The sequence below is a fragment of the Tachysurus fulvidraco genome, chromosome 8 (genome assembly GCF_022655615.1).
Source record: "Tachysurus fulvidraco isolate hzauxx_2018 chromosome 8, HZAU_PFXX_2.0, whole genome shotgun sequence".
In the NCBI taxonomy this organism is placed as follows: domain Eukaryota; kingdom Metazoa; phylum Chordata; class Actinopteri; order Siluriformes; family Bagridae; genus Tachysurus; species Tachysurus fulvidraco.
In genome coordinates this window covers 18,324,215-18,336,803 of record NC_062525.1, presented here as the reverse complement: position 1 = coordinate 18,336,803, position 12,589 = coordinate 18,324,215, and the positions used below count along the sequence as shown (strand labels likewise).

At 36.1% G+C, this 12,589-nt stretch overlaps 2 protein-coding genes across 4 annotated transcripts; one reads left to right on the top strand and one right to left on the bottom strand.

Moving 5' to 3' along the window:
• Positions 1 to 266: 266 nt before the first annotated feature.
• sfxn2 (sideroflexin 2) lies at positions 267 to 7,771 on the bottom strand. Of its 3 annotated transcripts, XM_027140637.2 has the most exons (13): positions 7,636 to 7,762; positions 7,235 to 7,365; positions 4,921 to 5,102; positions 3,923 to 4,093; positions 3,635 to 3,733; positions 3,414 to 3,489; positions 3,233 to 3,318; positions 3,063 to 3,123; positions 2,110 to 2,176; positions 1,904 to 1,953; positions 1,701 to 1,750; positions 1,540 to 1,587; positions 267 to 1,398 (listed from the first exon to the last, which is right to left on the bottom strand). In XM_027140637.2, the coding sequence occupies exons 3-13, from the start codon at positions 5,076 to 5,078 to the stop codon at positions 1,299 to 1,301; spliced, it is 966 nt and encodes a 321-aa protein (XP_026996438.1). In that variant the 5' UTR covers positions 5,079 to 5,102; positions 7,235 to 7,365; positions 7,636 to 7,762; the 3' UTR covers positions 267 to 1,298. The 3 variants fall into 3 exon arrangements, with proteins under 3 accessions (XP_026996438.1, XP_026996439.1, XP_047673255.1); XM_027140638.2 differs by lacking the exon at positions 7,235 to 7,365 and having other exon boundaries at positions 7,636 to 7,771; XM_047817299.1 differs by lacking the exon at positions 7,636 to 7,762 and having other exon boundaries at positions 7,235 to 7,526.
• arl3b (ADP ribosylation factor like GTPase 3b) lies at positions 7,633 to 11,052 on the top strand. Its single transcript, XM_027140641.2, has 6 exons — positions 7,633 to 7,790; positions 8,276 to 8,419; positions 8,648 to 8,764; positions 8,845 to 8,895; positions 10,549 to 10,734; positions 10,854 to 11,052. The coding sequence occupies exons 1-6, from the start codon at positions 7,788 to 7,790 to the stop codon at positions 10,899 to 10,901; spliced, it is 549 nt and encodes a 182-aa protein (XP_026996442.1). The 5' UTR covers positions 7,633 to 7,787; the 3' UTR covers positions 10,902 to 11,052.
• Positions 11,053 to 12,589: the final 1,537 nt, after the last annotated feature.

The following is a 12,589-nucleotide window of genomic DNA, read 5'->3' as shown; positions in this document are numbered from 1 at the left end:
ACTTAAACCAATACAAAGCACACATCACGGTCCCACCCTCTGATACCAAAAAACAGTTATCACACATCCAAATATTGGTCTAAATATGTCCAAATATAGTTGCTCTCATTTGTTTCCTACAGGATTTTTTCCCCTTCATGGTGTGAAGGTTTGCTTAAAAAAAAAAAAAGCTATAAGCAGCAGATGCTTATAAACCATTAACATGAATGGTAATGAAATGCTTCCCTCTAGTGGTCAGAATACCATATTGAAAGATGACCAAAAAATTTCCAGTCAAATGTTTTTTTTTCAAATCTCCCATCAGAACAACAAAAAAAGACAACACTTAAATACAGTGACATAGCCTTACAGCAGCATTCATTCAGTTGCTCTCAAAAGGTATGCAATTGATTGCAAATGAAAACATTTTTTGGCAAAATCATTTATATTTGTTATAAAAAGGGTGGAGAAAACAAAACACCAGGCTTGCACAGCACATGCTCAATCATATAATGTGTAATCATATGGCATACAGCTATTCATTTACCTTCACAAATTTACTGCTTTATTTGTAAACAAGTAAGAGAGAGGGGTAGCATTCGCTACTAGTCTATGTTTGAGCTCATATGGGCATTTGACCAAATATGTCAACAAAACGTAACACAAAATTACTCACCAAAATCTGGATGAAAAAAGACATTTTAACAATTCTTTGACCTTGAGGATGTTTGTCTTTAGAAACTTGACCAGCTTGGTAACTGGATACCTGAACTATTCAAGAAGTCAATAAAGCTTTAAAGCATATAACCTTTAAATGGAAAAACACCTGAGAGATCAGTATGCAACGGCATTCCCCCTCTCCTTAATCACTAGTAATAATTCTTGGAAAGCTCGAAAATACTGCTCTTGACCATATATGTCAAGAAAAGGCTCATTCATACAGAATTGTAGAAATTCATGAATTAATTATTGACCAATAAAATGTACTGCCAATTAATACTTAGTCGGTATTTATATCCAACTCACAAGTCATCAGGGAATCAGCGTTCACCTGTTAAATTTCTGGCCTTACTCAAATTGAAACAGTGCAAAAACACCATTTTTCAGAGGTAAGCCAAAGGCAACCGATTTATAGCAAAACCATTACTCCTACAAATAAATGTCAAATACTGTAGAAAAGCAATATGATCAAAATATTATAAAGCAAGCTGTACTAATAGTGTGAATATGAGTAACCAGTCCCTCTGATCTTGCTCAGGATTGGCTAATTTCAGGATCAGATGATGTTCCTCCAGCCTTTGAGAAGCAGGGTAACAGTATCACAAGCCTTTGTTGAAATAAACATGGGTGATGCCGTCACCATACTGGGAGATGATGGATTCTCTGAGCTCTGGCTCCAGTTTAGACACAGGCAGAGAGCTGGGAAACAAGAGCAGTGAGATCAGGTTGTGCCCAATACAATCTTATAGGGTTGCTGATGGATATTATTATGCATGCTGTTACTTCATCCAGTCTAATGCTTGTGGCTAAATACTAATGTGTATTAATCTTTATATTTACCATCTCTGTGGAAACAGTGAACATGCTGCAGGCACCATGAATATCAGGCTGAAAGTGAGAGAGAGAACTGATGAAAGATTTGTTTTCATCGTACCCTTATTTAGCCCAAAACAAGACAGTTTGCTAATAATATAACCATAATTGAAACAAATGTTTCTTACAATACTCCAACCATCATCACTTGCAATGGTGCATGAAGAAATGTAATTTTCTGTATCAAAGATAAAGGGAGACATGTTTAGTAAAGGGAAACAGTGTAGTATGTTGAAGTAACAAAAACAAAATGCAGAACTCTGAATAGATTAAAGATTTATCAGTGCAAAGTCTCTGCTTCTTTAAGTTACAAAGTTGTTACACAACATACCTTCATGAATCTGTATTTTTCTAGTCTCTCCATTATAATAGGGAGGATGACTGGAAAGAGAAAGAGAAATTAGACAGGACTCCATAAAAACACCAGAAAATTGCCAATACACAGCAATTTTTTTTTACCATTTCCTCTTTTTTAAGGAAAAATAAACCAGCAGCCATTTTATGAAATTAAACCACCAGCCATTTGTATGTACTTACTCATGCCCGGTGCTGCCATGGTGATTCGGGAAATGACCACCTGTGTGATCCCCTTTACGGCAGCTTTCTGTGGGGTGACAAGTTCCTGTTATCTTACCAAATTAATAAAAGCTCAAACACACATAATCAGCACAGTACAGTCTAATTGTGGTGGTTAACCTAAAGCTCATACAAATGCTGGGCAAAGAATAATGTTTAACAACCAGGAAAAGAAATCTTATTATGGAGCAAAACCAAACCAGCCACCAACCTCCTGCTGCATTACGCACATCAGGCATGATCTGACTGACTGTCACCTGTGGATGCTAACTATCAACCAAATATACAAACAGCCTTTTCAGAATCAGTGACATGTGAAATATGTAAAAATGCTGATTAACAACATTAAGCATCTTTTTTTTAATCCTTTTTAATATAGTGTAAATTAGTCACCACAGGGTTAAAGATGTTAGCCAGAGCTGAATAGGCTCTGATGATAGGGCAGACGTTAGGCGAGAACGCACGTCTTATAGCTGTTGGGCAACAACTTATTGACTTTTTGTCATGAGCATATCAGATATTACAATGTCAGTGTTACTAAACCTGACAACCTACATTCACACTAGCAAGCAAAAGGTGACATTTATTTTCTACTTTATGCACGTGTGCAACAACTGATTCAGGATTTTGGCTTTAAAATGGTAAAGCAACAAAATCTGGCACAAAATATTCCTCAGCGCAATGATTATAGCTCATATCATCAGTTCCTACAAGCAAATAGCTCCCAGCTCACTACAAAGGGAAAGACTGCACCTTTGACTTTCTTGTAATCTCACACGATACACAGTACATAGAGATTAGGTGAAAAACCTGTGTTGAGTATTTTATTATGTTTATTATTATTTTTTGCTTAACATTCTACTTGTGATTGTGAGTAATTAGTCATTTCTGGTGATGGCATCACTGTTACTCACTCTCGAGTCACCAAGTTTATTGCCATTTTCATCTGTGACTGCAATGCCATTCAAGATCTCTCTGCACAAGAACAGAATTGTGAACATGGCTAGCAAAAACAGATAAACACAGCCAAAAACAAACTATATGTTTGAAATAAAAGAATACTATCAAAGTTGACAGGACTCACTGTTGTCTCATCATAGGGATATTTACACAGTTAGCTGCAGCCACGGCTGCAAAAGGAACCCAGCGAGCCACCAGAGGAGGTGCTTTCTGAAAAGAAATCAAACACCAGTCTGGTTATGAAGTAAACTGTTGACAAAAGCACAACATTTTGAATTCCATTGAAATTTACCGATTGAGAATACCTTTGTGTAAAGGTTCAGACCCACAGCAGTGGCCAATGCGGTACTTGTTGCAGTTACATAAGCCACACCGATCTGTCTGGAGGAGGCAGAGAGACACATGAGAAAACACACATCCTGCTGCAATGCTCCCGTTACCAAAATAGCTCACTGTGACACCACTGAGTTTATATTTGTTATTTAGTCACTGATTACTAGAAGTATTATAAATGCAAAATATTCACTTTGGTGTGATGGGGGAGGCAGCGTTACGATTGGTGTAGTTGACCAGAGCATTGAAGGACTGATTTACCCATTGCCAAAACACCACAGCAGGCACCGTCCTGCAGTAATACACAGAGCAATACTCAAAACATGCACAATACAGCCAACACACAGCATCAATGGACCTATAAAGAAAATTAAATAATTATATATAAATACTACAGGTATTTACGCTATTAATAACATAAGTGACCTCAGCTAATCCAAGCTTAAATGACTTTTAAATGTGATTGTGAAGTAGTTTGGACCTGTAGAACTGCAGCATGAAGCCAGTGATAGCCATGCCCCCTGGCACTTGGAAAGACATTCTGCCAATCAAGTTCATCCTGTCACCAGTATCAGGGTGAAATGCTGAGTCATAGAGTTTCTTGGCATAATACAGCTGTTCCTCGGTTGTACCTGGAGGGATAGAGCCCGCTCTGGGGAGATGAGGAGGAAAAATATAGAGGGTTAGACTTAGGGGAATAATAATAAGGAAGAGAAAGGTAAAGACATCAACTGCATTAGTTTATAGTCTGTAAACCAATACACTGCATAACTTCTTAGGAAATACAAGTATTCTTTATTGAATAATACATACATGAATTCAGTTTACTTTCTTTCATTAATGAACACACAATACTGTATATACGTGTATAAAAACCACACTATATTTACCCTTATTCAGTTACATGTACATATTACTACACCTTCTGCACATATCCTCATGTATAACCTCATACCCTTATTTATTACACTGCCACTTGTAAATAAGCCATCTGGTTAGATCATGCACGTCTGGTTAGATGCTAACTGCATTTCATTGGCTCTGTACATGTACCTTGCACAATGACAATAAAGTTGAATCTAATCTAATCTAATAATCCATAATGACAAAGCAAGACACTTCAAGGGATGGGCTTTACAGGAACGATGCATTTTTTGTTTTTAAGTCTAATCTTAATCAAGGAAATCTATAAGGTATGTGATTAACACAACACTAGCATCAGAAAGTGTCCCTATACTAATGAAACAGCTGTAGTCATGTGTGGCTAAGCAATACACAGTAAAGTGCAGGTCACCAGAATGATGTTTTTCTTAATGTTAACAATTTTAGACTGGTTGCATTAAATTGTTATTTCAAATGTTAACTGTTATGCTTGAATTATTGGTGAGTTGTGAGATAAAAATGGTTTACTGTTTCTTAAATTTGATATAAATGAATTAATAATTTATTCATATGATTTTTGTGATTGCTCGAGTTTACCTGCAACTATCCACTAAAGCTTTTGCTTCATCCAGTTTGTCATTACCCAGGAGGACGGTGCGAAAGTCTGTAACGTTAAAGAAGTGTTTGAGGCGGCCCATGAAAGTGAACTGATCCCAGCGTGGAGCATCGATATCAAAGCCGCTCGGTGCCGCCATGGTGCTTTCTCCTATCTCCAGGCACTAAATCAACACAGCACAAAAACACAGACACTGCATCAGTACTGACCTTTGAAAGTTAATGGCTGGGTGATATTTGTGCAAATTCTAGTAAATGTATGGACTAAATGTTAATCTGTTTTTTTCTATACTTCTGCCAGCTAACATTTTACCTCTCATCAGCCATGAATTGACTCCACATATCCACATGACTACAACTGTAATCAATTATTAAGTCTTCTCTCTGAAAATATAATCTCATTCATGAAGCTTAATTTGCAAATACGAATTTAAAAAAATAATTTCATATTAATGTTTAGATTCTCTCTTTTTTTTAATTATTAAATTAGTTTCGGCTTTTTAAATTGTTTTTTGTTCTTCTGTTCACTAAACATTAAAGATGGTGGTTATCGACCATAAGAGTAAACTCTAACTCTAGAAATTACCTCTAGAACTGTTCTCTTACCTAATTATAAGTTAAGAACATTCATTTCCATAAACAAACAGTATGGTTTAGCAGTAATTCAGGTTCTTCTCAAGATACTTGGTCAATAAAGTCTGACCAAATTTACAGTTTATAAGTTTATTTAGCCAGAGTGTCAACATTACAGGTCAAAACAGTTAAATACACATACAGAAAAGAACAAAGCTGAACCTTGATCACAGGGTGTACGAACGACATGCAGGCTGACTGAGTGTGACCCAGTTGCAAAAAAAATATATTGAATCTTGCCATATCTCTGCTTTCTACAAGAGTAAAAGTAAACCCTAACTTAAGAGCACATCAAATGATAAGCCATGTTACTGTTTCCAGTGAAATTCATGCTGCCAGTAATTAGATGAAGGCATTTTTTGCCTAAGCTTTGGCATTAGGTAATGACTAGGAAAGCAGTCAATAACAAAATTAAACAAACAAATTTAGCAAAATAGCTCCATTTAGTTGAGCAAGTTATGTCACACTTTACTTAATTCTAAAAAGTATTAGAAAGTTCAGAGATGTAATATGGTATCGTAATGTTGTAGTGAGTTAAAGGAAGAAATTCCAGAACTAGTAGCAGTCAACTAAGTAGTACAGGTTCAGTAACTGCCTCCATCAAATTGCTGCAGTTTAATCAACCGTTAGCTTTGAAGAAACCCCGAATGCCCTGAAGCATTTGCACTATGTTGTCGATCACACACAGTTGCCAGTGATCTCTGTAACGTTGTAACAAAGCCTTGGAGGACGCCATTTTTCTGTACTCTATATTTCTTTGAGACTTAAATGACAAAATCTCTCTAACCCTGCAAAAGTTATTTAATATAGTGTGCATAAGAGTATTTTTAGTGTTCTGGTTTAAACTTGTGAAATCTCAGTGTGTGTCTCAGAAACATGAATTTGTTTGCCTGTACATTTGGATCACCTTCATATTTACACACACACACACACACACACACACATATACATACATACATACATACACACATATATATTTAATTTGTGATTGCATAATAGTTCACAGCAAGCTGTTTAATCTGACAGTTCATGTGACTAAAACGCTGTGGTGTTTACAAGCTAAAACTGTGCCTAGTAAAGTTGTTTTACAGAGAATAACACTTTTGTGCATAATTATCCCAATTTATTTAGTGTTACAAGAAAGTGTAAATTCTAGCAACAAGCAGAATTATGACAAATAAATTTAAAAAAAAAAACCAAATACTTCTTACTTTACTGTGTAAGTGACGTCTTATTGTTTTAGATGGCAGATAAATAACACAATAAGTAACCCAAACATGCAGTGAGGAGAAAGATCCATTGTTTTAGATTAGTTTATATAGAGAGAAAGTTGGGAAAAAAGCTTAGTTGGATGAAACCGGTAACTACCGCTTTCACATCAAACTCGCCACGTCAGACAGACCACAGATGAGGAACAGCCTGATGCATAACGATATGTAAAGTCTCTCGAAGTCAGAATTTGCGTTATAAACACCAGCAGGAAACCTGAGAGACGATATACAGGTATCAGAAGGTGCATGCTGGAAGTTTGTTTGGCTTGAAGCCTTCAGACTTTAGTTCTGCCTGCACAGATCTCTAACGACCCGGAAATGTTCCTCTGTTCTAACTCAGCATGCCTCATGCAACTGAGATATTAAATGCTGGCATAAATAAAAACACTTACAGTTAGGATGGGTGTCTGTGGTGGGGTCTGTCGAGTGAGTGAGCGGTTTCTGTAGTAACACGACGTTATCTATCGGTGCACGAGGAAGCACGTGCCACATAAACACTGCCAATCACGGAAACGGGCGGATCCTTACAGGAATATGTAATAAAATTAGTATTGTTTTGGTTCCTTTTTTTTATGAACTCACACAGATTTATGTCGCACTGTTCATCAGCACGGAGTTACTCTGAATTCAGACACAATCTGAACGTATAATACAAACACTGGTTATAACAGTTTTATTAACCGTTAGCTTTAAATGAAACCAAATCTGTCGTACCACGTGCTGGTTAGTAATATAGTAATCAGTGCAAATACGGGTGGTGTTATATAAACCATTTCTTTTCACACCAAATTACCTGCTTAGCTATATGGACGGGTTATGATGGGATACGAATCTACTTCCGCGTTGTGCTAACGAAGCGACGCCCCTTTGTACGTTTGTCTTACGTACTACGTCACTGGCTGTCCTTAGTAACACGGAGGCGTCTCGAGGAGGCACAATCGCAACATGGTGAGTTAAAGCCCATTATAATAACAAGCTTTTACGCTGTGCGTCAAATACGTACGCGTATAGTACAGAGCAGTTATCAGGTCTCATTCACCGTTTAATCAGAAGATACTGTCGAGGGAAATGTGTGTTTGTACAGTTGAGTTTATATACTAACTAATAATCAGCATCACTTTTGGCTAAATCTCTATGGAGATTAGCTGCTAACTCGCTAGCATTAAAGCATCATTATTCACAGATAGAGGTTTTTTAATGGACTTGATCGAATGGCATAGAATTATGGACTGTGTCCAGAACCAGAAAACTAAAGATTGCACAGTTTGGGTGCGTTGATAGAATAAAATTGAGGATGGATGGATGGATGGATGGATGGGGTTTATCAGCTTTATGGCTGAGCTTGTGTTTACTCTCTCGGCCCTTAAGGCAACATCAGTGCATGTTGCATTTGTGTAACCCAATTAATCTAAACGAGTGTATTTTTTTTTCAGGGTTTGCTATCAATTTTGCGAAAGCTGAAAAGTACCCCTGACCAAGAGGTCCGCATTTTGCTTCTTGGGTTGGACAACGGTGGCAAGACCACTCTTCTTAAACAGCTGGCTTCTGAGGATATCAGCCACATAACACCAACACAGGTCAGGAATAAAGAGCACAGGTTCCTAACTCTGATCCTGCACATTAGTGTTTTTTCTGCTCCCAACACTTCACATCAGAGTGATCATATATGTATGTGATACTGTACTAAATAACGAAATACATGAAAGCGAAAGAATACACATTCTAACACGAGACAGTATGTCTTGAATTTTTAGTGTCATGTTTTATACTTTATTCATTTTTTGCATGTGTTATGATTCTGTTAGGGTTTCAATATCAAAAGTGTGCAGTCACAGGGTTTCAAATTAAACGTTTGGGACATTGGTGGGCAGCGCAAAATCAGGCCCTACTGGAGGAACTATTTTGAAAATACAGATCTTCTGGTGAGTGACATGGCATTGTGCATCATTACTCATTAAAGCACTTTGAGGTTTTTGAAAGATAAACGAATCTCTTTTTTCAGATTTATGTTATAGACAGTGCAGATCGCAAACGATTCGAAGAAACAGGACAGGTAATATTATGTATTTAACTAAAGTCTATATAACTATGTGTTGCATATATATATATATATATATATATATATATATATAGCTGCTTGAAAGTTTGTGAACCCATTTAGAAATTTAGAATTGTCCTAAAAATAGACCATTTACCAATTGTCCTAAAAATTGTCCATTTAGAAATGTCCTAAAAATAGACAAAGTGTCCCCAATCAAACAAAGCAGACAAATACGTTTTATTTTTTCAACTAAATGTTCTAATATTATATATCTGTGCCTGGCAAAAGTATGTCAAATTAAAAAGAGTCAAATTAGAGTCAATTTGAAGGTCAAATTAGAGTTCATCTGTTTTTAATCAATGGGATAACAATCAGGTATCAGTTACTGCCCTGTCTTATTTAAAAAAAACAGAGATCTATCACAGTCTGATGTTCATGACGTGTGTTTGGGGAAGTGGATCATGGCACAAACTACGGAGATTTCTGAAGACTTCAGAAAAAAGACTCATTGTTGCTCATCGAGCTGGATAAGTTTACAAAACCATTTCTAAAGAGTTTGGACGACACAAATCTATAGTCAGACAGATTCTATACAAATGGAGGAAATTTAAGACCATTTCTACACTCCCCAGAAATGGTCAACCAACAAAGATCACTCCAAAATCAAGACATATAATAGTCTGTTGGGTCAGAAAGGAATCCAAAATAACTTACCTAAGTAATAGTAGTAGCTAAGTAATTCATTTCTTCTTGTAAGAAGAAAGCCACTATTCTCCAAAAAGAACATTATAAACATGTGAAGAAGACAGAGGACTATTGGAAAGATATTTTTGGATGAATGAGACCAAAATAAAACATTTTAGTTTAAATGTTTTTGGAGGAAGAAAAACATTGCATTGCAGCATAATAACCTTATACCATCTGTGAAACATGTTAGTCGTAGTATCATTCTTTGGGCCTGTATTTTGGGCTGCAAATTGGGCCGGACATCTGTTCATGAACTGAATCTCAAAAGAAAATGGGTCAAACACCAATACAAAGACCACTAGCAACAAAGTCTGTCTACCAAAGAACAATTAAAGATCAACAAAGGTAATGTTTTTTGAACATCCTACCCAAAGTTCCAACCTTAATCCAAAAGAAATGTTGTGGAAGGACCTGAATCAAGTAGTTCATGTAAGGACACCCACCAAAATCCCATTGTCGAAGCTGTTCTGTACCGAGGAATGGGATAGAATTCTTCTAAGCTGTTGTGCAGGACTATTCAACAGTTACCAGAAACTTTACTTGCAGTTATTACTGCACAGGGGCTCACAAAAGATACTGAAATCAAATGTTCACCTACTTTTGCCAGTCACAGATATGTAAGAATGCTTGATCATTATTCTCATTAATTAAATGAAGCAGTATAATTTTTTTTGGCTGATTTGTTTGTTTGGGTTCACTTTGTTTGCTTGTGCATATTTATGCACAAATATAGTAATAGAGTTTTATATATATGTAGTACATAGTTAAATAAAACAAAGTTCTTCTAGGATCCAGGTGCTACAGAGCTACATAATACAACAGGGATCTAAGAACTAAAAAGTAAAAATCACCTGCTGTTTTTTTACTGTTAATTTAAAACTTACTATACAAGTTATGTTGTTGCGCTGCTCTTCAAAGGAGTTGGCTGAGTTATTAGATGAGGAGAAGCTCAGTGGGGTTCCTGTTCTCATCTTTGCTAATAAGCAAGACCTGCTCACTGCAGCCCCTGCATCTGAAATCGCCGAGGGACTGAACCTGCACACCATTCGGGACAGAGTATGGCAAATCCAGCCCTGTTCAGCCCTCACTGGAGAGGGCATACAGGTAATTACATTTTATAAACAAACAGAAGACTTATTTATAATTTATATTTAGTAAACAAAAAAAGTTAAATTCTAATCGTATACATTATGTTAAAGTTCTAATTTGTTTGTGTGTATCAGGATGGCATGAACTGGGTCTGTAAAAGTGTGAATGCAAAAAGGAAGTAGACCGGCATTCTCCCTACTCAGTTGCTTCAGCAAAAGCAGTGTGTACTTCTGTATGTATAAACATGTCATTTATGTACAGCTTTAAAAAAAAAAAATGAAAAGATCTGGTTTATTAAGACATCTATCTAAATAAATACATTTTATATTCATACATAGTGTTTATTTAATAAAAAACATTGTTTTGGGAGCATTTTAGTAGCCTGATCATTGGTACATTTTGAATAAAAATATTTTGTCTCCATATGTAAGGTCAAAACTAGGTCATCCTTTGGCTGGTACTAATAGATGGTAAATCTAATAATGAAGCATATATCTAATAACAGGGGGCCACGGTGGCTTAGTGGTTAGCACATTTGACTCACAACTCCAGGGTCGGGGGTTCGATTCCCGCCTCCGCCTTGTGTGTGTGGAGTTTGCATGTTCTCCCCGTGCCTCGGGGGTTTCCTCCGGGTACTCCGGTTTCCTCCCCCGGTCCAAAGACATGCATGGTAGGTTGATTGGCATCTCTGGAAAATTGTCCATATATGAAGCATGGTAAAAAGGTCCTATGTACATAATTTGGAAATTAATATTTATTTATTTATTTATTTATTTATTTATTTATTTATTTATTTATTTATTTATTTATTATTATCATTATAAAAATTTTTTTTTTGCAAATGCATTAATATGAAACTGGAGTAACATGTATTTTAAATAATGTAATCTTGCGCATCTTTCTGTGGTACCTCTGAATTAATTGCTGTAATGGTGAAAGATACCATGTCGTAAAGTTCTGTAGGATTATCGGGCATTTTAGTTTTTGAAATGTTTGTTCAGTTTCACTTTGCTCTCTGTTGCTCTTCCAGAGGTCATATATCTTTTTCTTTTCACGACCATCCCCCATTAACCAAGGAAGCAGATGGTGTGGACAGAACTCAGGTGGTTTCATATATACTGCAGCACACTTCATGTAAAGACCATCAAATACTCATGTGTTATTTTTAACATTCAGAGGACAGAAACTACCAATTAGAAAGTCATGTTTATGGTAGATGACTATTCAAATCACTACAGGTGGTACTGCCTATTTTTAAATACATTTGTTTATTAATTTGTAACCTGCAAACCATACTTCAAGAAAAGTACTACAACAAAACAAAAAAAAAAAATGTATAAAACTTGTGTGAGAAAAAGTCTTGCTGTATGAAGTGAAGCTTTATTCTTCAATGTCCTGTTATTTTCAAAGAAAATAACTGCTTAATTTATTCTGATTATAAAATTTAAATCTCAAACACATTTGGTAAATCAAATACAGTGCACAAACAGCAAACACAGACTTTAGTTTATAATGCAAACCCGGCTCTGTCTCTTTGTGGGTTGAGTCTTTCTTTTCATGTACATAATGTTAAAATGAAAGATGATATGACGACAAAAAAAGAACATTAATGCTGCAAATCCATCCTGCAACTTTCCTAATGTTTTCTCATATTTATTATAGTTTTTGTTAATGATGATGTTTTTGTTTTTTTTATTTCAATGAAGTTATGAAGTGTATATGGCCTGCATCTCCTTGGTTATTCACAAGCCTAAATGTAAACAGATCCAGCCAGTTTCACTGATTCCACACACTCAGCTTCTTTGAGTGACATCCTCAAGCTGACACATGCACTCTGGCGAGGTATGCAGGCTTTATTAAGCCCGAATAA

Bases quoted from the DNA above. Each gene is read 5' to 3' on its own strand.
- sfxn2 (XM_027140638.2), bottom strand. From the start codon at position 5,078: ATGGCGGCACCGAGCGGCTTTGATATCGATGCTCCACGCTGGGATCAG. The intron at 3,319-3,413 runs GTATTCTCAATC...ATTTCTTTTCAG, and splicing joins GTCTGAACCTTTACACAAAG to AAAGCACCTCCTCTGGTGGC. The intron at 1,751-1,903 runs GTATGTTGTGTA...TCTTTGATACAG, and splicing joins AAAAATACAGATTCATGAAG to AAAATTACATTTCTTCATGC.
- arl3b (XM_027140641.2), top strand. The intron at 8,896-10,548 runs GTAATATTATGT...TGCTCTTCAAAG, and splicing joins GATTCGAAGAAACAGGACAG to GAGTTGGCTGAGTTATTAGA. The intron at 10,735-10,853 runs GTAATTACATTT...TGTGTGTATCAG, and splicing joins TCACTGGAGAGGGCATACAG to GATGGCATGAACTGGGTCTG.